This window comes from Oncorhynchus mykiss, chromosome 5, assembly GCF_013265735.2.
Source record: "Oncorhynchus mykiss isolate Arlee chromosome 5, USDA_OmykA_1.1, whole genome shotgun sequence".
Taxonomy (NCBI): Eukaryota; Metazoa; Chordata; class Actinopteri; order Salmoniformes; family Salmonidae; genus Oncorhynchus; species Oncorhynchus mykiss.
Genome location: NC_048569.1, coordinates 73,370,195 through 73,393,891, shown reverse-complemented (window position 1 = coordinate 73,393,891; position 23,697 = coordinate 73,370,195). Strand labels below are relative to the sequence as shown.

The 23,697-nt window shown below is 44.1% G+C and overlaps 1 protein-coding gene across 3 annotated transcripts in view; it reads left to right on the top strand.

The window, feature by feature from the left end:
- The window catches only part of LOC110524526 (PR domain zinc finger protein 5), a 51,245-nt gene extending 27,792 nt beyond the window's left edge, over nucleotides 1-23,453 (top strand). For all 3 annotated transcript variants that reach the window (XM_036978341.1, XM_036978340.1, XM_036978342.1), the window contains 3 exons: nucleotides 14,067-14,152; nucleotides 21,739-21,843; nucleotides 22,540-23,453. In XM_036978341.1, the coding sequence (XP_036834236.1) occupies nucleotides 14,067-14,152; nucleotides 21,739-21,843; nucleotides 22,540-22,704 (356 nt within the window). In that variant the 3' untranslated portion in view covers nucleotides 22,705-23,453. The remainder of the gene's footprint in view (nucleotides 1-14,066; nucleotides 14,153-21,738; nucleotides 21,844-22,539) is intronic.
- The last annotated feature ends 244 nt before the right edge of the window (nucleotides 23,454-23,697 follow it).

Below are 23,697 nucleotides of genomic sequence, written 5' to 3'. Positions count from 1 at the left end.
TAATCACTGTTTCACTGGACACTGGTAATCACTGTTTCACTGGACACTGGTAATCAATGTTTCACTGGACACTGGTAATCACTGTTTCACTGGACACTGATAATCACTGTTTCACTGGACACTGATAATCACTGTATCACTGGACACTGGTAATCACTGTTTCACTGGACACTGGTAATCACTGTTTCACTGGACACTGGTAATCACTGTATCACTGGACACTGGTAATCACTGTTTCACTGGACACTGGTAATCACTGTTTCACTGGACACTGATAATCACTGTATCACTGGACACTGGTAATCACTGTTTCACTGGACACTGGTAATCAATGTTTCACTGGACACTGGTAATCACTGTTTCACTGGACACTGATAATCACTGTTTCACTGGACACTGATAATCACTGTATCACTGGACACTGGTAATCACTGTTTCACTGGACACTGGTAATCACTGTTTCACTGGACACTGGTAATCACTGTATCACTGGACACTGGTAATCACTGTTTCACTGGACACTGGTAATCACTGTTTCACTGGACACTGATAATCACTGTATCACTGGACACTGGTAATCACTGTATCACTGGACACTGATAATCACTGTTTCACTGGACACTGATAATCACTGTTTCACTGGACACTGATAATCACTGTATCACTGGACACTGGTAATCACTGTTTCACTGGACACTGGTAATCACTGTTTCACTGGACACTGATAATCACTGTATCACTGGACATTGGTAATCACTGTTTCACTGGACACTGGTAATCACTGTTTCACTGGACACTGGTAATCACTGTTTCACTGGACACTGATAATCACTGTATCACTGGACACTGGTAATCAATGTTTCACTGGACACTGGTAATCACTGTATCACTGGACACTGGTAATCAATGTTTCACTGGACACTGGTAATCACTGTTTCACTGGACACTGGTAATCACTGTTTCACTGGACACTGGTAATCACTGTTTCACTGGACACTGGTAATCACTGTTTCACTGGACACTGGTAATCACTGTATCACTGGACACTGGTAATCACTGTATCACTGGACACTGGTAATCACTGTATCACTGGACACTGATAATCACTGTATCACTGGACACTGGTAATCACTGTTTCACTGGACACTGGTAATCACTGTTTCACTGGACACTGGTAATCACTGTTTCACTGGACATTGATAATCACTGTATCACTGGACACTGGTAATCAATGTTTCACTGGACACTGGTAATCACTGTTCCACTGGACACTGGTAATCACTGTTTCACTGGACACTGGTAATCACTGTTTCACTGGACACTGATAATCACTGTTTCACTGGACACTGATAATCACTGTATCACTGGACACTGGTAATCACTGTTTCACTGGACACTGGTAACCACTGTTTCACTGGACACTGGTAATCACTGTTTCACTGGACACTGGTAATCACTGTTTCACTGGACACTGGTAATCACTGTTTCACTGGACACTGATAATCACTGTTTCACTGGACACTGATAATCACTGTATCACTGGACACTGGTAATCACTGTTTCACTGGACACTGGTAACCACTGTTTCATTGGACACTGGTAATCACTGTTTCACTGGACACTGGTAATCACTGTTTCACTGGACACTCTGGTCATCACAGAATTGTAAAAACTATTTTGGAGAGGTTATGTATTAACTCTAATAATTGAATTTATAGCACACTTTGAATTGAAAAACAACCGAAGTGCTCCATTGAATGCACTAAAAGTATGGCCTGTTTATGAGGAAATGAATGGCCATCCCATTAATTTTGGATGTTTGGCTAACATATAGTAACATGGAATTTAGCTGTTGATTGATTCACAAGCATTATTCCAGGCAGACAGAGTGGGTGGGACACTTCTCCTCAGAGTACTGCGGGTGATGTTATGGGCATCCAGGGGACATCCTCCACCAAACTCCAGGTCTGAAAGTCCCAATCAGAAATCCTTCCATTCTACATTGAAAAGTGGAAGGGGGTGGGGACATTACAGGTGATTCCAGAGAATATTAAGTATTAATTCACCAGATGATTCATCTTGGCATAAAACTGGTGTAAATGCAAATGAGCATAAATAGATAATTGGTCAGTGTGACTGAGTTTTCTACAGCGTGCAGTGATGTTATATGGTAGTCCTGGGGTTGACCAAGGTGCTTACGCCAAAGGAAATGTTTACAAAACCCAGTGGCATGAGTGTTACTGACATCATAGCAAATGTCATAGTTTAACGCTCGCAAATTGTCACTTGTGGAATTACCCAGTTCAACTATTTAGTGTCTCTAAACAGAGAAGTTCTTTGTGTGAGATTTTATATTTTGGATTACGTTTCTGGAATTGCAATATTTAGGGTTCCAAATGTATGATTGGCTCAACCTACGTACATTAAAATTGTGAACTTTGCAGTTATTGGTTAAACATGGAGATTAATTAGTAGTTTAGTAAAAATCTGTGTCTGTGCAAGATACAAGAGAAGTAAAATGTTTGAGTCATTCCACCCATGACCCATCCCTCTGCATGATGTGTGTAAAGATATGGTACTGTTTGTCATTATAAAGACAGTGAAGCAGATGTCTTGAGTTTCCATCTGAGAGTCCAGACCAGAGCGAGGAGTGGCTCTGTGTCTTCTGGACTGAAACGATGGATAATTCTAAGGGAAATGTACTCTGCTGGAGACCAGTGTCTTGACAGTTGTTAAGTATGCAGTAGTGTCTCTGGTCACAACATGCAGTTCAAATGTACATCTGGCAGACCTCTGCAAAACACTGGAGGACCACTTATTTATGGCTGTTTGTCTCTGTGTTTTTGTCAGCCTGTAGGGACATGATGTCATGTTGATATCTGAGGTCCCCTGGTTCTAATAGTACAGTTTGTCCCAGAGACAAGTTTCTCTCCTCATCTCCTCCTCTCCTCCTCTATTAAGGCCTAAGGAGGTTAGTTTCCACTGAACAAGGTGTATGGTGAGGGTAGTTTTAAGGTATGGATCATTGTGGTGTGTGGGTGTGTGGTAGAGCTGAGGGCAGGGCGTGAAGTTCTGTGATACAGGTACTCTCACATGGGCCAGTTTAAGAGAAATGTTTGAGGAAGTAGAGCAGTCTTTGGAGGCCCTGGTAATAATGGCAAGGCCAAGTGTAAAGTTGTTGAGTGTTTCTGGGGCTGATCAAAGGCAAATTGCTTATCGGATAAAACAGATCGATATCACATTACCTCAGTGGCCAGTGCCTGCATGCAGAGAGAGGCAGAGAGAGAGAGGGGCCGGGGAGCGCCAGTGTCTTGCTGGACTGGAGGAAGCCAGGAATACATTTCTGATGGACAGCGATAATGTCTTTCAGACTAGGGCCTGGAGCTACAAAGCGTTCTCCGTAACACGAACGCTGTGTGGCAGACATGCGACGAGCAAGACCATCTGCTTACCAGACACACACACACACACACACACACACACACACACACACACACACACACACACACACACACACACTGTTAGGGGTGCCAAACGGATCGATTAGCAGACAAGGGGTGTAAGGAGCACAGTGGGGGGTGGGTGGCAGAGAGACACCCAGGGTCACAGAGAGATGGTGTCCCATTTCAGCGCATACTAAATCAGTTACCATCTCCACCACACAGAGCCCAGCCTCACCACATAATCCCCAACAATCTAGATAATAAGTGGATGGTTTCCAGTTACATTACTGTTCAACTGAAAGGACATAGCGCCTCTCATATGAACCATGTCACCTCAAGGAAATTATTCCTGAAATGATCGCTATTGGTTCTGGTCCGTGTTTGTATCCTGTAAAGGATTGAGCTGATCTTTTTGGGGTATTCTGGTCGTCAGGCGTGTGTTAGAGAGAGCTGGTCTGGTTTGGTGTGAGGGGTGCCAAAGGGTTGGGGTTGTGTGTCAGTCAACTGTGGAAGGAGGATAACGTTACTGAACATTTACGTAAGTTTGATCCTAGTGACCACATTGTACCCTGCTGTTAACAATGATGAGGACTAATGCTCCGTTTGCAGAGTGTGGGTGTCTGTACAGTATATCAGTTTATACTCAGCCTGCTCCTCTGCCCCTACTGAGAGGGATGCGCTGCAAGCCGCAGAGCAGAGGCAGTCAGAGCACGCTACCACACTGTATCAACCATATTAGAACACACAAATGCCTTCTCTAGGGCTCCCCAAGGAAAGGACCAGCCTTACCCTGATACCCCATCATGCTACATAACAGACAGATTATTTCTCCTCTGTGAGAGATGGCACATCTGGGACTCAGATTTTCCTGTTTGTCAACAAAGGCATCCTAGAGGCTGAAATTGAGCAGAACAGGGATTTTATCGGGGGATGTGATTTTGAGCTGCCCTCTGCTCATGTTTCTGAATGTGTGATCATTCTACACTGTACATGAGGCCTGTTGTTAACCCTTTACAAGCTATATGTTGGATGGATAAGACAGGACGGTCTGGTGCGCCCATTCTACCTCTGTGGCCACTCCTGGTTTATGGGGTTTTGGGTCTCCTGAGTGGCGCAGTGTTCTAAGGCACTCAGTGCCAGAGGCGTCAATACAGACACCCTGGTTTCAGGCTGTATCACAACCGGCTGTGATTGGGAGTCCCATAGGGCGGCACACAATTGGCCCGGCATCGTCCGGGTTTGGCCGATGTAGGCCGTCATTGTAAATAAGAATTTGATCTTAACTGACTTTCCTAGTTAAATAAAGGTTAAGTAAAAAAAAATAACATTTATAAGGACAGCAAAGTGATAGCTAGCCTGGTTTTAATAAAAATGTACTGGGTTGGAAGAAATGGGCAGACACACAGACACAAATGAAAACAAACCAGTAAAATCCCACCCTTGAGTTAGAGGAGACTTAAACAGATTTGACACTCTGAAACATGACAAATATTTTTTTTCCTTCCCAGAAAATGAGTGAATCTGTAAAGGATGCAGCCTTGCGGGCTAGTCCACTCCCAATGAAGTCTGGTAATAGAAGACCGACAGGAATAGTGTTTAACCCAAAACCACATCATCTCGTACAGCACAAGGTGGATGTGAATGACATTCACCTGGAAGCTCAGTTTAAAACCTGTCTAAGTTGTGTCTGTGGTGAAATAGACCCAAACAGAGCTAAATGTTTGTTATGGGTGGTATTTCTCTGCTGTGTACTCTTTCTCTCTCTGGGTGGTTGTGGTTCCTCTGATTGAATAAGCATCACTGCATGTTAACTCTCCATCTCTCTGGGACACTCAGGTCATTAACCTTATTACATACAAGAGCAAAACATCCCCCTCATCAATTCCTCCTCTATCTGATTAAAGAAACTATCTTTTTCTCTTTGACAATTAGTCACTAAAGAGAGATTATGCTACAACAGAATGAATGAGAATTTCGATTTTTGTACCCGCAAGGACACACACACACAGAGTCATCTGTATCCCTCTTAAGGCAGTGTTTTATTAAGTTAGCATTTAGCTGTTTCACGTCTCCCCCTGGATCGGCTCCATTAACACCAGCAGGAGCAGCTCTTGTTCAGAAGGGACTCATTCTGTCCAAAATAAACTGATTCCATTACCCCAGAAATGACCCGAATTTCACTGTCTTTAGTTTCATACCTTGGTGTTTCCTTGTGTTACCTGGTCGTGACTGTTGAGGTGTAGTTAACAATAACTTACGGTGAGCCTCTGTGAAAGGAATATTCTGCCTCTGACTTCAATAGTTCAGAACCAGCAACATAGCTGTGGTGGAACCCCAAAATACTTCCTTACATGTATTGTACTGTATTTTCCCTTGGAACGGTTATTTTCTTTGCATTTATATGGGTTACCTCATCTTCCATATATAGGTTGGTAATCAGTGCTGGTTGTGCTATCTGGGCTGAGGATCAGCTCAGGGGTAAATAGATCCACGTGTCTGCCGGCTCTTTGACTGACAGCCTGTCACATCCTCTTTGCCATCTTACGGAGCGTGCTCAGATAGGAACTCAGGGAGTTAGGCTGGCCTGCCTTTGATCCATTGGGCCCAGGCTTAGCTCAGCTACACTGGGCCAGGCCAGCCTGTGTACGTACGGGTTGTAGGGATGTGACAAATAGATCATTTTTCTTTACATTTAAAAAAATATTTTACTATTAAAACAATAAGAAAATGTCATAAAATAAGGGTGACCCGGGATGGAAGGACACTATATATAGAAAGGTATGTGGACACCCCTTCAAATTAGTGGATTCGGCTATTTCAGCCACACCCATTGCTGACAGGTGTTTAAAATTGAGCACACCGCCATGCAATCTCCATAGACAAACATTGGTAGTAGAATGGCCGTACTGAAGAGCTCAGTGACTTTCAATGTGGCACCGTCATAGGATGTCAACTTTCCAGCAAGTCATTTTGTCAAATTTCTACCGAGTTCCAAACGACCTCTGGAAGCAACATCAGCACAATAACTGTTTGTCAGGAGCTTCATGAAATGGGTTTCCATTGCCGAGCAGTCGCACAAGCCTAAGATCACCATGCGCAATGCCAAGTGTCGGCTGGAGTGGTGTAAAGCTCGCCGCCATTGAACTCTGGAGCAGTGGAAACACGTTCTCTGGAGTGATGAATCACGCTTCACCATCTGGCAGTCCTGATGGACGAATCTGAGTTTGGTGGATTCCAGGAGAACACTACCTGCCCCAATGCATAGTGCCAACTGTAAAGTTTGGTGGAGGAGGAATAATGGTCTGGGGCTGTTTTTTATGGTTCGGGCTAGGCCATTTAGTTTCAGTGAAGGGAAATCTTATGGTCATGTAGTGTTACACGCTCCTAATGTGGAGGAAAACCTCCCTGCAAAAAACAGCCCAGTCTGACAATGTTTCACCGAGTTATCTACAAAAAGTTGTTTTGAGCGATGTCATTTATTTTTTTTAACTGACCCGGAAGTGTTTTTCAGTTGAAAAGTTGTATTTAGTTGTTTAAGGTCCGAAACATACAGTATATCATTTTCTTAACCCATCTAGTGACTAAATGACAGCACAGGTTTCAAGTATCATGCTAGCTAGTCTTGGGTGTAGCCTGGGATAAGTTACAGGAGAGACGGGTGGGACGAAAGTAGCACAATGTAAACCGATGAGCTGTAATGAAATAAACATTTAAGCACAGGCCATTGTCTCCTCTAGTTCATATTGCTTTTATAATGTTAGCTAAATATCAACAAGTGAGTGTTTTTTGAAAATTACCCATGCAACAATTTCAAAGATCTTACTGAGTTACAGTTCATATAAGGAAATCAGTCAATCTATTCATATGACTGGGCAGTGGTGCACCTGTGTAATGATCATGCTGTTTAATCAGCTTCTTAATATGCCTTGAAGGGCATAGGCTCACCCACATGTCAGACTGGCCCACCCACTGGGGTGCCCAGCCAATCAGAATAAGTTTTTCCCCACAAAAGGGCTTTATTACAGACATAAATACTCCTCAGCACCCCCCTACCCCCACTCAGACGATCCCGAAGGTGAAGGAGCTGGGCTGGCATGATTACACGTGGTGTGTGGTTGAGGCCGGTTGGACGTACTGCCAAATTCTCTAAAACAACTTTGGAGAGAACTGAACGTTCAATTCTCTGGCGACAGCTCTGGTGGACATTCCTGCAGTCAGCATGCCAATTGCACGCTCCCTCAAAACTTGAGACATCTGTGGCATTGTATTCTGTGACAAAACTACACATTTTAGAGTGGCCTTTTATTGTACACTTATTGTGCACCTGTGTAATAATCATGCTCTTTAATCAGCTTCTTGATATGCCACACCTGTCAGGTGGATGGATTATCTTAGCTAAGGAGAAATGCTCAGTGGGGTCGTGCATTAAAATGCTTAAACATTATGTTATTTACAGTTGGATGCAATCAGTGTACGAGTCTTAAGGCATCTGGATCTGCTTCGTTGGTGCCCAAATGGGCAGCTGCAATTTTGTCCCGAAGACAACCGTTAATTCACATTGACTCGTGTTCCTTCCATTTGTTATGTGCATTACCGACTCACAACAAAAAAAGAAACCTAGCCAACTTCTCCCTACATTCTCTTTTCCCTCCGCTGCGTGTCTCTCACTCAACCGCTCCCTCTACACGCATGGGAGCTACATACACAAGCTATATAGGGCTACAGAAATGACTGTCTAAAAAAATTATCTAATTGATGGGAGGGTCAAAATCAGAAGTAACAGTCAAACCAAACTGTAGACAAGCAGCATTCCTTGCCAAATCATTACACCTTTATCAGAAATTCAAACTGGACTGTTTGATTGAAGTATGGAATTATGTGTTCCAACCACAAGCTGCAGTTTTGGAATAAAAGATGCCTCCTCTATTTTAGTATTTTTTTGCGAACTGCTAGTGTGCCATTTATAATAGGTTACCACCTAGACAGGTTCCAGACTGAAATATGCAACAAAAACATGGTTTTGATGAAGACAAATAGCATATTCATTAGTTTAGGGGTCTACTTTGTTTCATGTTTAACAAAAGCTTAAGCTCACAAATCAAACACAAGGCAAAAGAAAACACATGCGGGTATCACCTGGTTGAAATGGGAAGAATTTGAACTTTCTAATGCTGTGAACTATATAACATTTAATGAAATTGTGTTTGTCACATGCTTCTTAAGCAACAGGTGTAGACTAACTTTGAAATGCTTCGTTACGGGCCCTTCCCAACAATGCAGAGAGAAAAATAATAACACAAGGAATTAATACACAATGAGAAACAATAACTTGGCTATGTACACACGAGTCAATGTGCAGGGGTATGAGGTAGATAGGTACATATATAAACTCAGCAAAAAAGAAACGTCCTCTCACTGTCAACTGCGTTTATTTTCAGCAAACTTAACGTGTAAATATTTGTATGAACACAACGGAGACATAAACTGAACAAGTTCCACAGACATGTGACTAACAGAAATGGAATAATTTGTCCCTGAACAAAGGGGGGGGGGGGGTCAAAATCAAAAGTAACAGTCAGTATCTGGTGTGGCCACCAGCTGCATTAAGTACTGCAGTGCATCTCCTCTTCATGGACTGCACCAGATTTGCCAGTTCTTGCTGTTAGATGTTACCCCACTCTTCCACAAGGCACCTGCAAGTTCCCGGACATTTCTGGGGGGAATAGCCCTAGCCCCCACCCTCCGATCCAACAGGTCCCAGACGTGCTCAATGGGATTGAGATCCGGGCTCTTTGCTGGCCATGGCAGAACACTGACATTCCTGGCTTGCAGGAAATCATGCACAGAACGAGCAGTATGGCTGGTGGCATTGTCATGCTGGAGGGTCATGTCAGGATGAGCCTGCAGGAAGGGTACCACATGAGGGAGGAGGATGTCTTCCCTGTAATGCACAGCGTTGAGATTGACAACAAGCTCAGTCCGATGATACTGTGACACAACGCCCCAGACCATGACGAACCCTACACCTCCAAATCGATCCTGCTCCAGAGTACAGGCCTCGGTGTAACGCTAATTTCTTCGACGATAAATGCGAATCCGACCATCACCCCTGGTGAGACAAAACCACGACTCGTCAGTGAAGAGCCCTTTTTGCCAGTCCTGTCTGGTCCAGCGACTGTGGGTTTTGTGCCCATAGGCGACGTTGTTGCCGGTGATGTCTGGTGAGGACATGCCTTACAACAGGCCTACAAGCCCTCAGTCCAGCCTCTCTCAGCCTATTACGGACAGTCTGAGCACTGATGGAGGGATTGTGCGTTCCTGGTGTAACTCGGGCAGTTGTTGTTGCCATCCTGTACCTGTCCCGCAGGTGTGATGTTCAGATGTACCGATCCTGTGCAGGTGTTGTTACACGTGGTCTGTCACTGTGAGGACGATCAGCTGTCCGTCCCCCTGTAGCACTGTCTTAGGCGTCTCACAGTACGGACATTGCAATTTATTTCACTGGCCACATCTGCAGTCCTCATGCCTCCTTGCAGCATGCCTAAGGCACGTTCACGCAGATGAGCAGGGACCCTGGGCATCTTTCTTTTTTTGTTTTTCAGAGTCAGTAGAAAGGCCTCTTTAGTGTCCTAAAGTTTCATAACTGTGACCTAATTGCCTACCGTCTGTAAGCTGTTAGTGTCTTAACGACCGTTCCACAGGTGCATGTTCATTAATTGTTTATGGTTCATTGAACAATCATGGGAAACTGTGTTTAAACCCTTAACAATGAAGATCTGTGAAGTTATTTTGGATTTTTACGAATGATCTTTGAAAGATAGGGTCCTGAAGAGTTTGGATATGGTTAAAGTGACTAGCCAACAGGATAGATAATAGGCAGTAGCAGCAGCGAATGGGATGAGTCAAAAGAGTGAATGCCAAAGGGGTCAATGCAGGTAGTCCAGGTAGCTATTTGGTTAACTACTTAGCAGTCTTATGGCTTGGGGGTAGAAGCTGTTCAGGGTCCTGTTGGTTCCAGACTTGGTGCATCATTACTACTTACCGTGCAGTTGCAGAGAGAACAGTCTTTGACAATTTTTAAGGCCTTCATCTGAAACTGCCTGGTATAGAGGTCCTGGATGGCAGAGAGCTCGGCCCCAGTGATGTACTGGGCCGTATGCGCTACCCTCTGTAGTGCCTTGTAGATGAATGCCAGTTTCCATACCAGGCGGTGATGCAGCCACTCAAGATGCTCTCAATGGTGTAGCTGTAGAATCTTTTGAGAATCTGAGTGTCCATGACAAATCTGTTCAGCCTCCTGAGGGAGAAGAGATGTTGTCGTGCCTTCTTCACGGCTGTGTTGGTGTGTGTGGACCATGTTAATTCCTTAGTGATGTGGACACTATGTCTCAACTCCCATTATGTAGTGAATAACACCCTGTTGAAACAGGAGTAAATGGTGAAAAGCAATATTGATGAGAAAGACGCACCTGTTTCAGTAGCTCGAGTCACGTGTCAAATGGAGCTTGCAGTCCTTGCAACTATAGTAGGCCACTGACATTGGCTGCTTATCAACTATAGTAGGCCACTGACATTGGCTGCTTATCAACTATAGTAGGCCACTGACATTGGCTGCTTATCAACTATAGTAGGCCACTGACATTGGCTGCTTATCAACTATAGTAGGCCACTGACATTGGCTGCTTATCAACTATAGTAGGCCACTGACATTGGCTGCTTATCAACTATAGTAGGCCACTGACATTGGCTGCTTATCAACTATAGTAGGCCACTGACATTGGCTGCTTATCAACTATAGTAGGCTACTGACATTGGCTGCTTATCAACTATAGTAGGCCACTGACATTGGTTGCTTATCAACTATAGTAGGCCACTGACATTGGCTGCTTATCAACTATAGTAGGCCACTGACATTGGCTGCTTATCAACTATAGTAGGCCACTGACATTGGCTGCTTATCAACTATAGTAGGCCACTGACATTGGCTGCTTATCAACTATAGTAGGCCACTGACATTTGCTGCTTATCAACTATAGTAGGCCACTGACATTGGTTGCTTATCAACTATAGTAGGCCACTGACATTGGCTGCCTATCAACTATAGTAGGCCACTGACATTGGTTGCTTATCAACTATAGTAGGCCACTGACATTGGCTGCTTATCAACTATAGTAGGCCACTGACATTGGCTGCTTATCAACTATAGTAGGCCACTGACATTGGCTGCTTATCAACTATGGTAGGCCACTGACATTGGTTGCTTATCAACTATAGTAGGCCACTGACATTGGCTGCTTATCAACTATAGTAGGCCACTGACATTGGTTGCTTATCAACTATAGTAGGCCACTGACATTGGCTGCTTATCAACTATAGTAGGCCACTGGCATTGGCTGCTTATCAACTATAGTAGGCCACTGACATTGGCTGCTTATCAACTATAGTAGGCCACTGGCATTGGCTGCTTATCAACTATAGTAGGCCACTGACATTGGCTGCTTATCAACTATAGTAGGCCACTGACATTGGCTGCTTATCAACTATAGTAGGCCACTGACATTGGCTGCTTATCAACTATAGTAGGCTACTGCTTATCAACTGCAATCATTCCTGTAATCAGCGCTTTTTTCCCCAAAATTTTAATGACGATGATTTGTGGAGCGCTTTATATACGTGGCAAATCATTTGAAAGATGCATCCACTTTTACTAACGTTACACCTTTGTTGCGTTAGGTTGGCCTATATGTTACAATTCTCCCCTTTATGATGATGATCGGGACCTGTTAGTGGTAGTTTTGTGATAACGGCACTGCAATTTCAATTTGGGATTTTTTTCTTAACGTTAAAGATTCAATTTGGTTTAAATGTTTTAACGTTCACACCCCTAATGGATTGTAGTGTGTCCTTACTCTTTGACTCTGGTCTTTCACGTGACAAGCGGTACTACTGATTGTGGGGGCTTTTCTCACACGACTAATAATAATACTTTTCTCGGATTAAACTCTAGGCAGATGTGTGTTACATTTATTACGATAAAGTGGTATTTTACTAATCTGAGAAGGCTTGTGGGGGTTCTGTTTGCTTTGCTTCATCATTGGACAATGAAGGTCTTCTCAGAACACATCTTCATTAAAATAACCTCGACCCCAAACCTGAGACCCATAGAATCCCATCGTCGATAGTTCCTGTGAGGACCTACATCCTGGAGAAGAAGAGTTTCCCTGCATGGAAGAGCATCAGAAACACATCAGAGGCAGCATGGCTGGAGGGAGAAGAGGGGCCTTCAGAAGAACCAGATCTATGCTCCAGCTAGCAGGAGGCTCAGTGGCAGAGTGGACCTCCTCAGCTCTCTCTGTGGTGCTGCATAGAGCTGGAGGCCCGGCTCTGTCTGTGGTGCTGCATAGAACTGAAGGCCCGGCTCTGTCTGTGGTGCTGCATAGAGCTGGAGGCCCGGCTCTGTCTGTGGTGCTGCATAGAGCTGGAGGCCTGGCTCTGTCTGTGGTGCTGCATAGAGCTGGAGGCCCAGCTCTGTCTGTGGTGCTGCATAGAGCTGGAGGCCCAGCTCTGTCTGTGGTGCTGCATAGAGCTGGAGGCCCGGCTCTGTCTGTGGTGCTGCATAGAGCTGGAGGCCCGGCTCTGTCTGTGGTGCTGCATAGAGCTGGAGGCCCAGCTCTGTCTGTGGTGCTGCATAGAGCTGGAGGCCCAGCTCTGTCTGTGGTGCTGCATAGAGCTGGAGGCCCAGCTCTGTCTGTGGTGCTGCATAGAGCTGGAGGCCCGGCTCTGTCTGTGGTGCTGCATAGAGCTGGAGGCCCGGCTCTGTCTGTGGTGCTGCATAGAGCTGGAGGCCCAGCTCTGTCTGTGGTGCTGCATAGAGCTGGAGGCCTAGCTCTGTCTGTGGTGCTGCATAGAGCTGGAGGCCCAGCTCTGTCTGTGGTGCTGCATAGAGCTGGAGGCCCAGCTCTGTATGTGGCCGGCTGCATAGAGCTGGAGGCCCAGCTCTGTCTGTGGTGCTGCATAGAGCTGGAGGCCCGGCTCTGTCTGTGGTGCTGCATAGAGCTGGAGGCCCAGCTCTGTCTGTGGTGCTGCATAGAGCTGGAGGCCCAGCTCTGTCTGTATGTGGCCGGGTGCAGCACAACATCTTAGTTTTTCTCCCTCCCTTTCTTTATACCTCCAATTCTTCTTTTAAGCTCAGATCTGCCCTATTTGGGGTGTGAATATTTATGTAAATGAGATATTTCTGTATTTAATTTTCAATACATTTGCAAAAATGTCTAAAAACATGTTTTCACTTTGTCGTTATGGGTTGTTGTAGATGGGTGAGAAAATAATATTTAATTCATTTTGAATTCAGTCTGTAACACAACAAAATGTGGAATAACTCAAGGGGTATGAATACTTTCTTAAGGCACTGTATGTACTGTATGTCTAATGTTTGATCATCATATAGTATTTAGTGTTTCAAGGAGTTTGTTGCCTACTGCCTAGTATGTAGACAAATATATGTCTTAACTACTTATCTTAACTAATTAAAAGCATCTGTACACTGTCTTTGTAGTATGCTCTGGGCCGTTTTTTATGTTTCCTTCTCTCTGATGTGTGTTGATCCTTCTGTTTTCTCCCTAGGTGAGCGCCCATACCAGTGCCCCTACTGTGACAAAGCATTCAGCAAGAATGATGGTCTGAAGATGCACATCCGCACACACACTCGGGTAAGTCTCCACACCCACTCTTCCCACACTCCTCCCTCTTTTTGTTCCAGGAACAGTTTGAGGTGTTGGTGTTACCCTGCCCGCATGGAAATTATTGCATTCCCTCCACCTCCCCACAACGCTGTGTGTGTGTGTGTGTGTGTGTGTGTGTGTGTGTGTGTGTGTGTGTGTGTGGTCGCGTATGTATGTCTTTATGTATGTGAGTAAAAGAAAACTGTCATGAAAGCCAGGGAATAGCAGTAACATTTTGGAGCTGTTTTCTTTGACGGGGGTTTTTAACCTCTAAACCAGCTGGCCATTAGGAAATAACTTCTGACCGCAACATGAGTTATGATCTATTCAATAAGTCACATGAAATATCCTGAAGCATACTTTTCTCTTTTTAGAGATGTAGGAAAATCTGCACACGCTACTGTTTTTGCGAGTGTGTGTTGAGTATTTCCTGAGATACCAACTCCTAGGTGTCCGTAAAGTCTTATCTCTCCATCTCCAGTACTATGCTTTGGTTGATCTGCTCAGTGCTCAGCCAAGCTGTAGAACATAACACACCCAGGAATAGAGGTTCACACACCTCTGTCAGGCCACCAAGCAGGGTCTAGTTGGTCTAGTTCTGCAGTCATGAACGCTGAAGGTCTTATTTCCAATGCGGTGATGCCAGGACCCGCACTTAGGCTGCTCCCACAGTGAATTTCTTTAAGACTGGGGAGGATCATGAAGACTACTTAGAGATGTAGATGGTAGACTAGAATACACCCACATCTCATATAAATCTCATGCAGTCTTATTGAAAGACAGTCATTGGGTTCCTGAATGTATACGAGCGGAGAACATGACAGGTATCGTTGGTGTTGGTATGATGAGCATGTACAGTGCATTTGCAAAGTATCCAGACCCCTTGACTTTTTCCACATTGTGTTACGTTATGGCTTAATTCTAAAATGGATTCAATTGTTTTTTTCCCCCATCAATCTACACACAATACCTCATAATGACAAAGCAAATAAAACAACTTAATACACATTTACATAAGAACTCAGATCCTTTACTAAGTACTTTGTTGAAGCACCTTTGGCAGCGATTACAGCCTATAGTCTTCTTGCTTATGACACTACAAGCTTGGCACACCTGTATTTGGGGATTTTCTCCCATTCTTCTCTGCAGAACCTCTCAAGCTCTGTCAGGTTGGATGAGGAGCATCGCTGCACAGCTATTTTCATGTCTCTCTAGAGATGTTTGATCGGGTTCAGCTCTGGCTGGGCCACACAAGGACATTCAGAGACTTGTCCCGAAGCCACTCCTGTGTTGTCTTGGCTGTGTGCTTAGGGTCGTTGTCCTGTTGGAAGGTGAACCATCGCCTCAGTCTGGGGTCCTGAACGCTCTGGAGCAGGTTTTCATCAAGGAACTCTCTGTACTTTGCTCCGTTCATCTTTCCCTCGATCCTGACTAGTCTCCCAGTCCCCATCGCTGAAAAACATCTCCACAGTATGATGCTGCCACCACCATGCTTCACCGTAGGGATGGTGCCAGGTTTCCTCCGGACGTGACACTTGGCATTCAGGCCAAAGGGTTCAATCTTGATTTCATCAGACCAGAGAATCTTGTTTCTCATTGCCTGAGATTCCTTTAGGTGCCTTTTGTCAAACTCCAAGCTGGCTGTCATGTGCCTTTTACTGAGGAGTGGCTTCCGTCTGGCCACTCAACCATAAAGGCCTGATTTGGTGGAGTGCTGTTGAGATGGATGTCCTTCTGAAACGTTCTCCCATCTCCAAAGAGGAACTCTAGAGCTCTGTCAGAGTGACCATCGGGTTCTTGGTCCCCTCCCTGAGCAAAGCCCTTCTCCCCTGATTGCTCAGTTTGGCGTCTTGGTGGTTCCAAACTTCTTCCATTTAAGAATGATGGGGGCCACTGTGTTCTTGGGGACCTTCAATGCTGCAGACATTTTTTGGCACCCTTCCGCAGATCTGTGCCTCGACACAATCCTGTCTTGGAGCTCTACGGACAATTCCTTCGACCTCATGGCTTGGTTTTTGCTCTGACATACACTGTCATCTGTGGGACCTTATATAGACAGGTGTGTGCCTTTCCAAATCATGTCCAGTCAATTGAATTTACCACAGTTGGACTCCAATCAAGTTGTAGAAACATCTCAAGGATGATCAATGGAAACTGGATGCACCTGAGCTCAATATCAAGTCTCATTGCAAAGGGTCTGAATATTTATGTAAATACTTTTCTTTCGTTTTTTACATTTTTTGGGGAAAAACCTGCTTTCGCTTTGTCATTTTGGGGTATTGTGTAGATAGATTATATATATATTTTTTCAATTTTAGAATAAGAGTGTAACTTAACAATATGTGGAAAAATGGAAGGTATACTTTCCAAATGCACCGTACGTGTAACCTGACTCAGAGCTCAGTGTTGTAAGAGGAAGGGCATGGTCACACTGGTCTCTCATTAGGTCATTTCCTGCCTGTGCCTCTGCACTACTTCTCTACCCACTGATGTTCTCCACCACTTCACAGCTTTCCATGAGCTATGTGTGTTGAAGTGTGTGTTTGTGTTTGTGGTTATAGCCATATGGGGCTGTATATTCATATATACAGTATTTATTTATGACTTTTAACATGATCATTAATTCATATGGGTACGGCCTGAGGGTTTTGTTGACATGTTTCAAGTACCTTTCCTGTTTGCTCAAGCACAAACCATTTCATTGCACCCTTTGAACCTGTGCTGCAGGTACAGTGTAAAGCTTCTGGCCTGAAACGGTACAGTGGAAACAGGCAGCTGGCGGGACCGGGAAACTCCTATCAGCTCCAATTCTCTAGAGAGGACTTGATGAAATGTTAATGTTTGAATTGAGACATGGCTTTGTGAGTTCCCGGCTCTGTCTTTGCTCAGTGCACGGTGACTGCAGTAGTGAAATATGGGCCGAGCTGTGATACACAGCAGAGAGCTGGACGATGACATCAATACTCAGCAGAACAATGTAATTTGGCTGAAGGAGCTCCAGCTCAGTGTTAATGTATAGTTTAGAGATGGATCTGTTTAGAATTGTGTGTTTATCCCACATACCAAACCATCTGCAACAATGAGAATACATGTGATTCCTATAAAGCTGCTGACATGTTGCCTGGTCAGAGATTTTTATTAATCTCTTTAAGGTTCTGTGATGTGACAAGAGTGATATGACTGTAAACACACTGATTAACATTCCACTTGTTCTCTCTGTGGGGGTGCCAGTTCGGTTTTGTTTGACTTTGGCCTAGAGTTCTGATAGTTCCAACATAATCTTCCAAGTACCTCTATTTTCAGTTTGAAAAGTTTTACTGTAATACTTTTCCATTGGTCAGTTTCAGCTGGCTCCTATTGATCCAGTATAGCAGTCTGATTGGTTAATCACAGCATTAAGTGATCAGACCAGTTGAAATGGGTATTAGAAATATGGCAGGTGCTCCACTTTGCCCTCTGGTAGGCTAGGTGAATTATCATCATATAGCTAATACCTCTCCAATCCTTTCAGAGCTATACGAAGTGCCTAGGGGTATAGGGGCAAGGGTTTCGTGTTGTATTGGGTAACAGAAGATGAGGACATGCCATGTTGGTTTAGAGATGACCATTGACCACACGTTTGATATGAAATATGATCCTCCTGCCTCTCTGTGTAAATAAACAGAGCTTTATCCCTCCATTCATAACCCTACTGACTCCTGAGGGGCCAGATTCAGAGGCCAGCCAGTCAGAGGGTCAGGTCAAAGTTCACTAGGGTGGACAGCTGCTGAAGAGCAAAGGTCACCAGGTACAGATGTTAGATGTTACTGGGGCCACAGTGATGCATTCTGGGTCCTCCACATCACCCCTCTACATCCATGTGTTTCCTAAACTCTGAACTTTAACCCTTTTTGGGGGGTTTTGTATGTCATTCAGGGGGGAAGATTTCCCCAAAGTGGGAAAGTGATACTTTATTAGAAAAGCAATACCTGTTAAACTAGCAGATTTTACAATACACAGACTGTCAATTATGTTCTGGTTTGGCCTCCACACCCAAGCTCACACACCCCCATAGGTGTCTCTATGTTAGGTGTCTCTATGTTAGGTGTCTCTAGTCTCTATGTTAGGTGTCTCTAGTCTCTATGTTAGGTATCTCCATGTTAGGTGTCTCTAGTCTCTATGTTAGGTGTCTCTAGTCTCTATGTTAGGTGTCTCTATGTTAGGTGTCTCTATGTTAGGTGTCTCTAGTCTCTATGTTAGGTGTCTCTAGTCTCTATGTTAGGTATCTCCATGTTAGGTGTCTCTAGTCTCTATGTTAGGTGTCTCTAGTCTCTATGTTAGGTATCTCCATGTTAGGTGTCTCTAGTCTCTATGTTAGGTGTCTCTAGTCTCTATGTTAGGTGTCTCTATGTTAGGTGTCTCTATGTTAGGGTCTCTAGTCTCTATGTTAGGTGTCTCTATGTTAGGTGTCTCTATGTTTCTTTCTCACTCACACACACAAACATACTCATGCAGACATGTGCATTGAACCTGATCTGTACCTCCTTTTGTATCCTGTGTCTCTGGGCACTAAATGTGTCCCTCCCACATGATAGCCCTATTCCCAGGACCCTAACGTCCTGCATTCACCCCGTACCCTTGACGACTGATCCATAAATGGGTAGAGATTTCGCTATCAGTGAGTCTTGTCAAAGACTGACACCCAAACAAGAAGTCTTGCTATCTCTGTGCTTATTATTTAACTCTAACTAAGCTTTCAAGTGTCAAAACTATTTCCCTGAAGTCAGACACACAACTAGATTGAGAAACACACACACACACACAATAACACACCCACAGAGCGATAACTGCTTTTGAGTGACACCCTGACAGGCCTGTGAAAGGCACAGAGGAAAAGTTCTTTGGTAGACTGATGAGGTGTGGAGACATAAGTGATATTCTACAGCCCCTGTGAGCCAGTGCACTGGTACATGTTCAAAGGGCTTTTCTGTGCCGTGTTTTACTTAAGCTTTAGAGGATCCATGTGTTCCTTAGGGATCCATGTGTTCCTTAGGGATCCATGTGTTCCTTAGGGATCCATGTGTTCCTTAGGGATCCATGTGTTCCTTAGGGATCCATGTGTTCCTTAGGGATCCATGTGTTCCTTAGAGATCCATGTGTTCCTTAGGGATCCATGTGTTCCTTAGGGATCCATGTGTTCCTTAGGGATCCATGTGTTCCTTAGGGATCCATGTGTTCCTTAGAGGATCCATGTGTTCCTTAGGGATCCATGTGTTCCTTAGGGATCCATGTGTTCCTTAGGGATCCATGTGTTCCTTAGGGATCCATGTGTTCCTTAGGGATCCATGTGTTCCTTAGGGATCCATGTGTTCCTTAGGATTCCATGTGTTCCTTAGGGATCCATGTGTTCCTTAGGGATCCATGTGTTCCTTAGGGATCCATGTGTTCCTTAGGATTCCATGTGTTCCTTAGGATTCCATGTGTTCCTTAGGATTCCATGTGTTCCTTAGGGATCCATGTGTTCCTTAGGATTCCATGTGTTCCTTAGGATTCCATGTGTTCCTTAGGATTCCATGTGTTCCTTAGGATTCCATGTGTTCCTTAGGATTCCATGTGTTCCTTAGGGATCCATGTGTTCCTTAGGGATCCATGTGTTCCTTAGGATTCCATGTGTTCCTTAGGGATCCATGTGTTCCTTAGGGATCCATGTGTTCCTTAGGGATCCATGTGTTCCTTAGGATTCCATGTGTTCCTTAGGATTCCATGTGTTCCTTAGGGATCCATGTGTTCCTTAGGGATCCATGTGTTCCTTAGGATTCCATGTGTTCCTTAGGATTCCATGTGTTCCTTAGGATTCCATGTGTTCCTTAGGGATCCATGTGTTCCTTAGGGATCCATGTGTTCCTTAGGATTCCATGTGTTCCTTAGGATTCCATGTGTTCCTTAGGGATCCATGTGTTCCTTAGGGATCCATGTGTTCCTTAGGGATCCATGTGTTCCTTAGGGATCCATGTGTTCCTTAGGGATCCATGTGTTCCTTAGGGATCCATGTGTTCCTTAGGGATCCATGTGTTCCTTAGGGATCCATGTGTTCCTTAGGGATCCATGTGTTCCTTAGGGATCCATGTGTTCCTTAGGGATCCATGTGTTCCTTAGGGATCCATGTGTTCCTTAGGGATCAATGTGTTCCTTAGGGATCCATGTGTTCCTTAGGGATCCATGTGTTCCTTAGGGATCCATGTGTTCCTTAGGGATCCATGTGTTCCTTAGGGATCCATGTGTTCCTTAGGATTCCATGTGTTCCTTAGGGATCCATGTGTTCCTTAGGGATCCATGTGTTCCTTAGGGATCCATGTGTTCCTTAGGATTCCATGTGTTCCTTAGGATTCCATGTGTTCCTTAGGATTCCATGTGTTCCTTAGGATTCCATGTGTTCCTTAGGGATCCATGTGTTCCTTAGGGATCCATGTGTTCCTTAGGGATCCATGTGTTCCTTAGGGATCCATGTGTTCCTTAGGATTCCATGTGTTCCTTAGGATTCCATGTGTTCCTTAGGATTCCATGTGTTCTTTAGGGATCCATGTGTTCCTTAGGGATCCATGTGTTCCTTAGGGATCCATGTGTTCCTTAGGATTCCATGTGTTCCTTAGGGATCCATGTGTTCCTTAGGGATCCATGTGTTCCTTAGGGATCCATGTGTTCCTTAGGGATCCATGTGTTCCTTAGGATTCCATGTGTTCCTTAGGGATCCATGTGTTCCTTAGGGATCCATGTGTTCCTTAGGATTCCATGTGTTCCTTAGGGATCCATGTGTTCCTTAGGGATCCATGTGTTCCTTAGGGATCCATGTGTTCCTTAGGATTCCATGTGTTCCTTAGGATTCCATGTGTTCCTTAGGATTCCATGTGTTCCTTAGGATTCCATGTGTTCCTTAGGGATCCATGTGTTCCTTAGGGATCCATGTGTTCCTTAGGGATCCATGTGTTCCTTAGGGATCCATGTGTTCCTTAGGATTCCATGTGTTCCTTAGGATTCCATGTGTTCCTTAGGATTCCATGTGTTCCTTAGGGATCCATGTGTTCCTTAGGGATCCATGTGTTCCTTAGGGATCCAAAAACAAAATAAATAAAGATGTGTTCCTACGCTGTTCATTTCTTCCCTACTGCAGGTGCTGTACAACTTCTCATTTCTTATCTTCATAAACTCACTGGGGGGCGGCGGGGTGTGAAGTGAGAGGATATGAGAGTGTGCGTGTGTTGGTACTTTTTGGGGATGCTAAATGTTATCCAGGTTTCTTCCATGTGTGAGAGAGTTAATTTGTGTTTCAGTATTTGTGTACAGATTTTCAAATACAATCATTTCATTGAGACACGATCACATATTTTTTTTGGGGGGCGGGGATACTTGGTAATAGATTTCCAAAATTGAACTCTTTTTGGCTGAATCCTTGGTGATTTTACAGTTTATAAAAATCCACATTTGCGGGATGGTTTTGGCCCGTAGGCCACCTGTTGCCGACCCATGGTATACAGATTAGCTGTGTGTTGAGAGGTGATCTGTCTGTAAAGTGTGTATTTGTCTGTGTGTCCCTGCAGGAGAAGCCATATAAATGCAGTGAGTGTAACAAGGCCTTCAGTCAGAAGAGAGGTCTGGATGAACACATGAGGACCCACACCGGAGAGAAACCCTTCCAGTGTGATGTGAGTCTCAAACCACCTTATTCTGGACTCTAACCCTAACCATAACTCCAAGTGGTGTGTGTGTGTGTGTGTGTCCGTGTGTCACAGAAGCACTCACACACTCGGTCACAGAAACACTCACACACTCGGTCACAGAAACACTCACACACTCGGTCACAGAAACACTCACACACTTGGTCACAGAAACACTCACACACTCGGTCACAGGAAGCTGAAGATTCTCTGCAGCTGGACTTTAGGGTACTTCTCCATGGTTTGTATATTTTGAATGGAGGATACAGTATCTGAGTGTGAAGAAGACATGCTGGGAAGCCTGAGTCCATGTGGGGAACTGCTGTGCCCATGCCAATGCAGGATTAATATGATTGATAGTTTGAGATGGAGTCATTTGTAGGGTGTAAAATGTATCATTTGTGATGGATCTTTAATTTATTTCCTCCTTGCTTTACTGGAAAAATATGAGTTCTGCCTTGAAGCCTTCTCTCATGTGATTGGTTCAATTAGCTGGCTGTACTCATAATGGGGATTTCATAGCTTAATATTCCTCTCTAGCATAGTCCTTTAGTTTAGGACTGAATGAATTCAATATGATCCGCCAGAGACCTACTAAAACAGAGATTTGTATGTACCATATTAAAGGTGTGATAATTGCCATCTCTAACAGAGCTAACTAACACACTTCTCTCTCCTCTGAAGGTGTGTGACCTGTCGTTCAGTCTGAAGAAGATGCTGAGCAGGCACAAGCTGACCCACAACCCCAACAGGCCCATGGCAGAGTGCTCGCTGTGCCATAAGAAGTTCACCAGGAATGACTACCTCAAAGTGCACATGGAGAATGTTCACGGAGAGACAGAGGGCTAAGGAACCCATCTATTTGAGACAGTTTACTAAAGATAAAGATACAGTATACTATATTTACAGTGTAATACATACAGGATGACTTGCTATGCATTTCATATGTAGCAATAAGCAGTGTTTGTTGCTATTAAATACTGTATATGCAAATGCAGAATATAGAAAAGATACATTTAAATATTGAAACAAATCCTGTACGTATGAATTATGGAGTATGAACATTAGATATTCAATTCACAGGGATTTTTGCATGAGGCACAAGACCCACACAGTTCTGATCTGCTTCCAAACTGCCAATTTCTCCCTGTTTGCCATTTACATTCAATTTCATTTTGATATGAAAGTTTGGGATTGACATTTCCAGACTATGCAGCACAATACAATAACTAGCCTAGTTCAAAAAGTCTCTACCCCACAGTCTGCTTCTAGGTTCCCACCTCATGCCAACCATGCTGTGCCTTTACCACCTCTGCTCAGGTGTCTTACTCGGCCACAACTATTGTGACCAGGTACAAACTTTCCAAAGAGTTTCCAAGCCAAAGATGTTTACCAAACACAGCCAGCCTACTCCCTTCCTCCAGCCCACTCATTGCCTGGAAATGCAATTCATTACCATTGTCAAAGTTACTGTTACAGTTTGTCAAAATAATAATGTTTTTTTTATGGTTATTTCATATTCTGAGGGATCAAGTAGTTTCTTTGTGTTTACATTCCTGTTTTTGTAATCCTGTATGTTAAATGGGAAATGTATTTAATGGATGGTGCAGTTATGTTTATTTCTCTGTAGATTTTATATGACCAGACCGTAGCCTTCCTGTATTCCACAGACTGTTACACATTCCCTCTCTTTTACTGTTCATCTCAAACTGTGAATATTTCACATCACAGTTCCATGTTTTTACTTCATAAAAGCCTCATTACCTACAAAACAGATATTTATTCTGTCCATTCTAAGTGCGTGTTGGTTAACTGTTGACGTTGGGGTATTTCGGAAACACT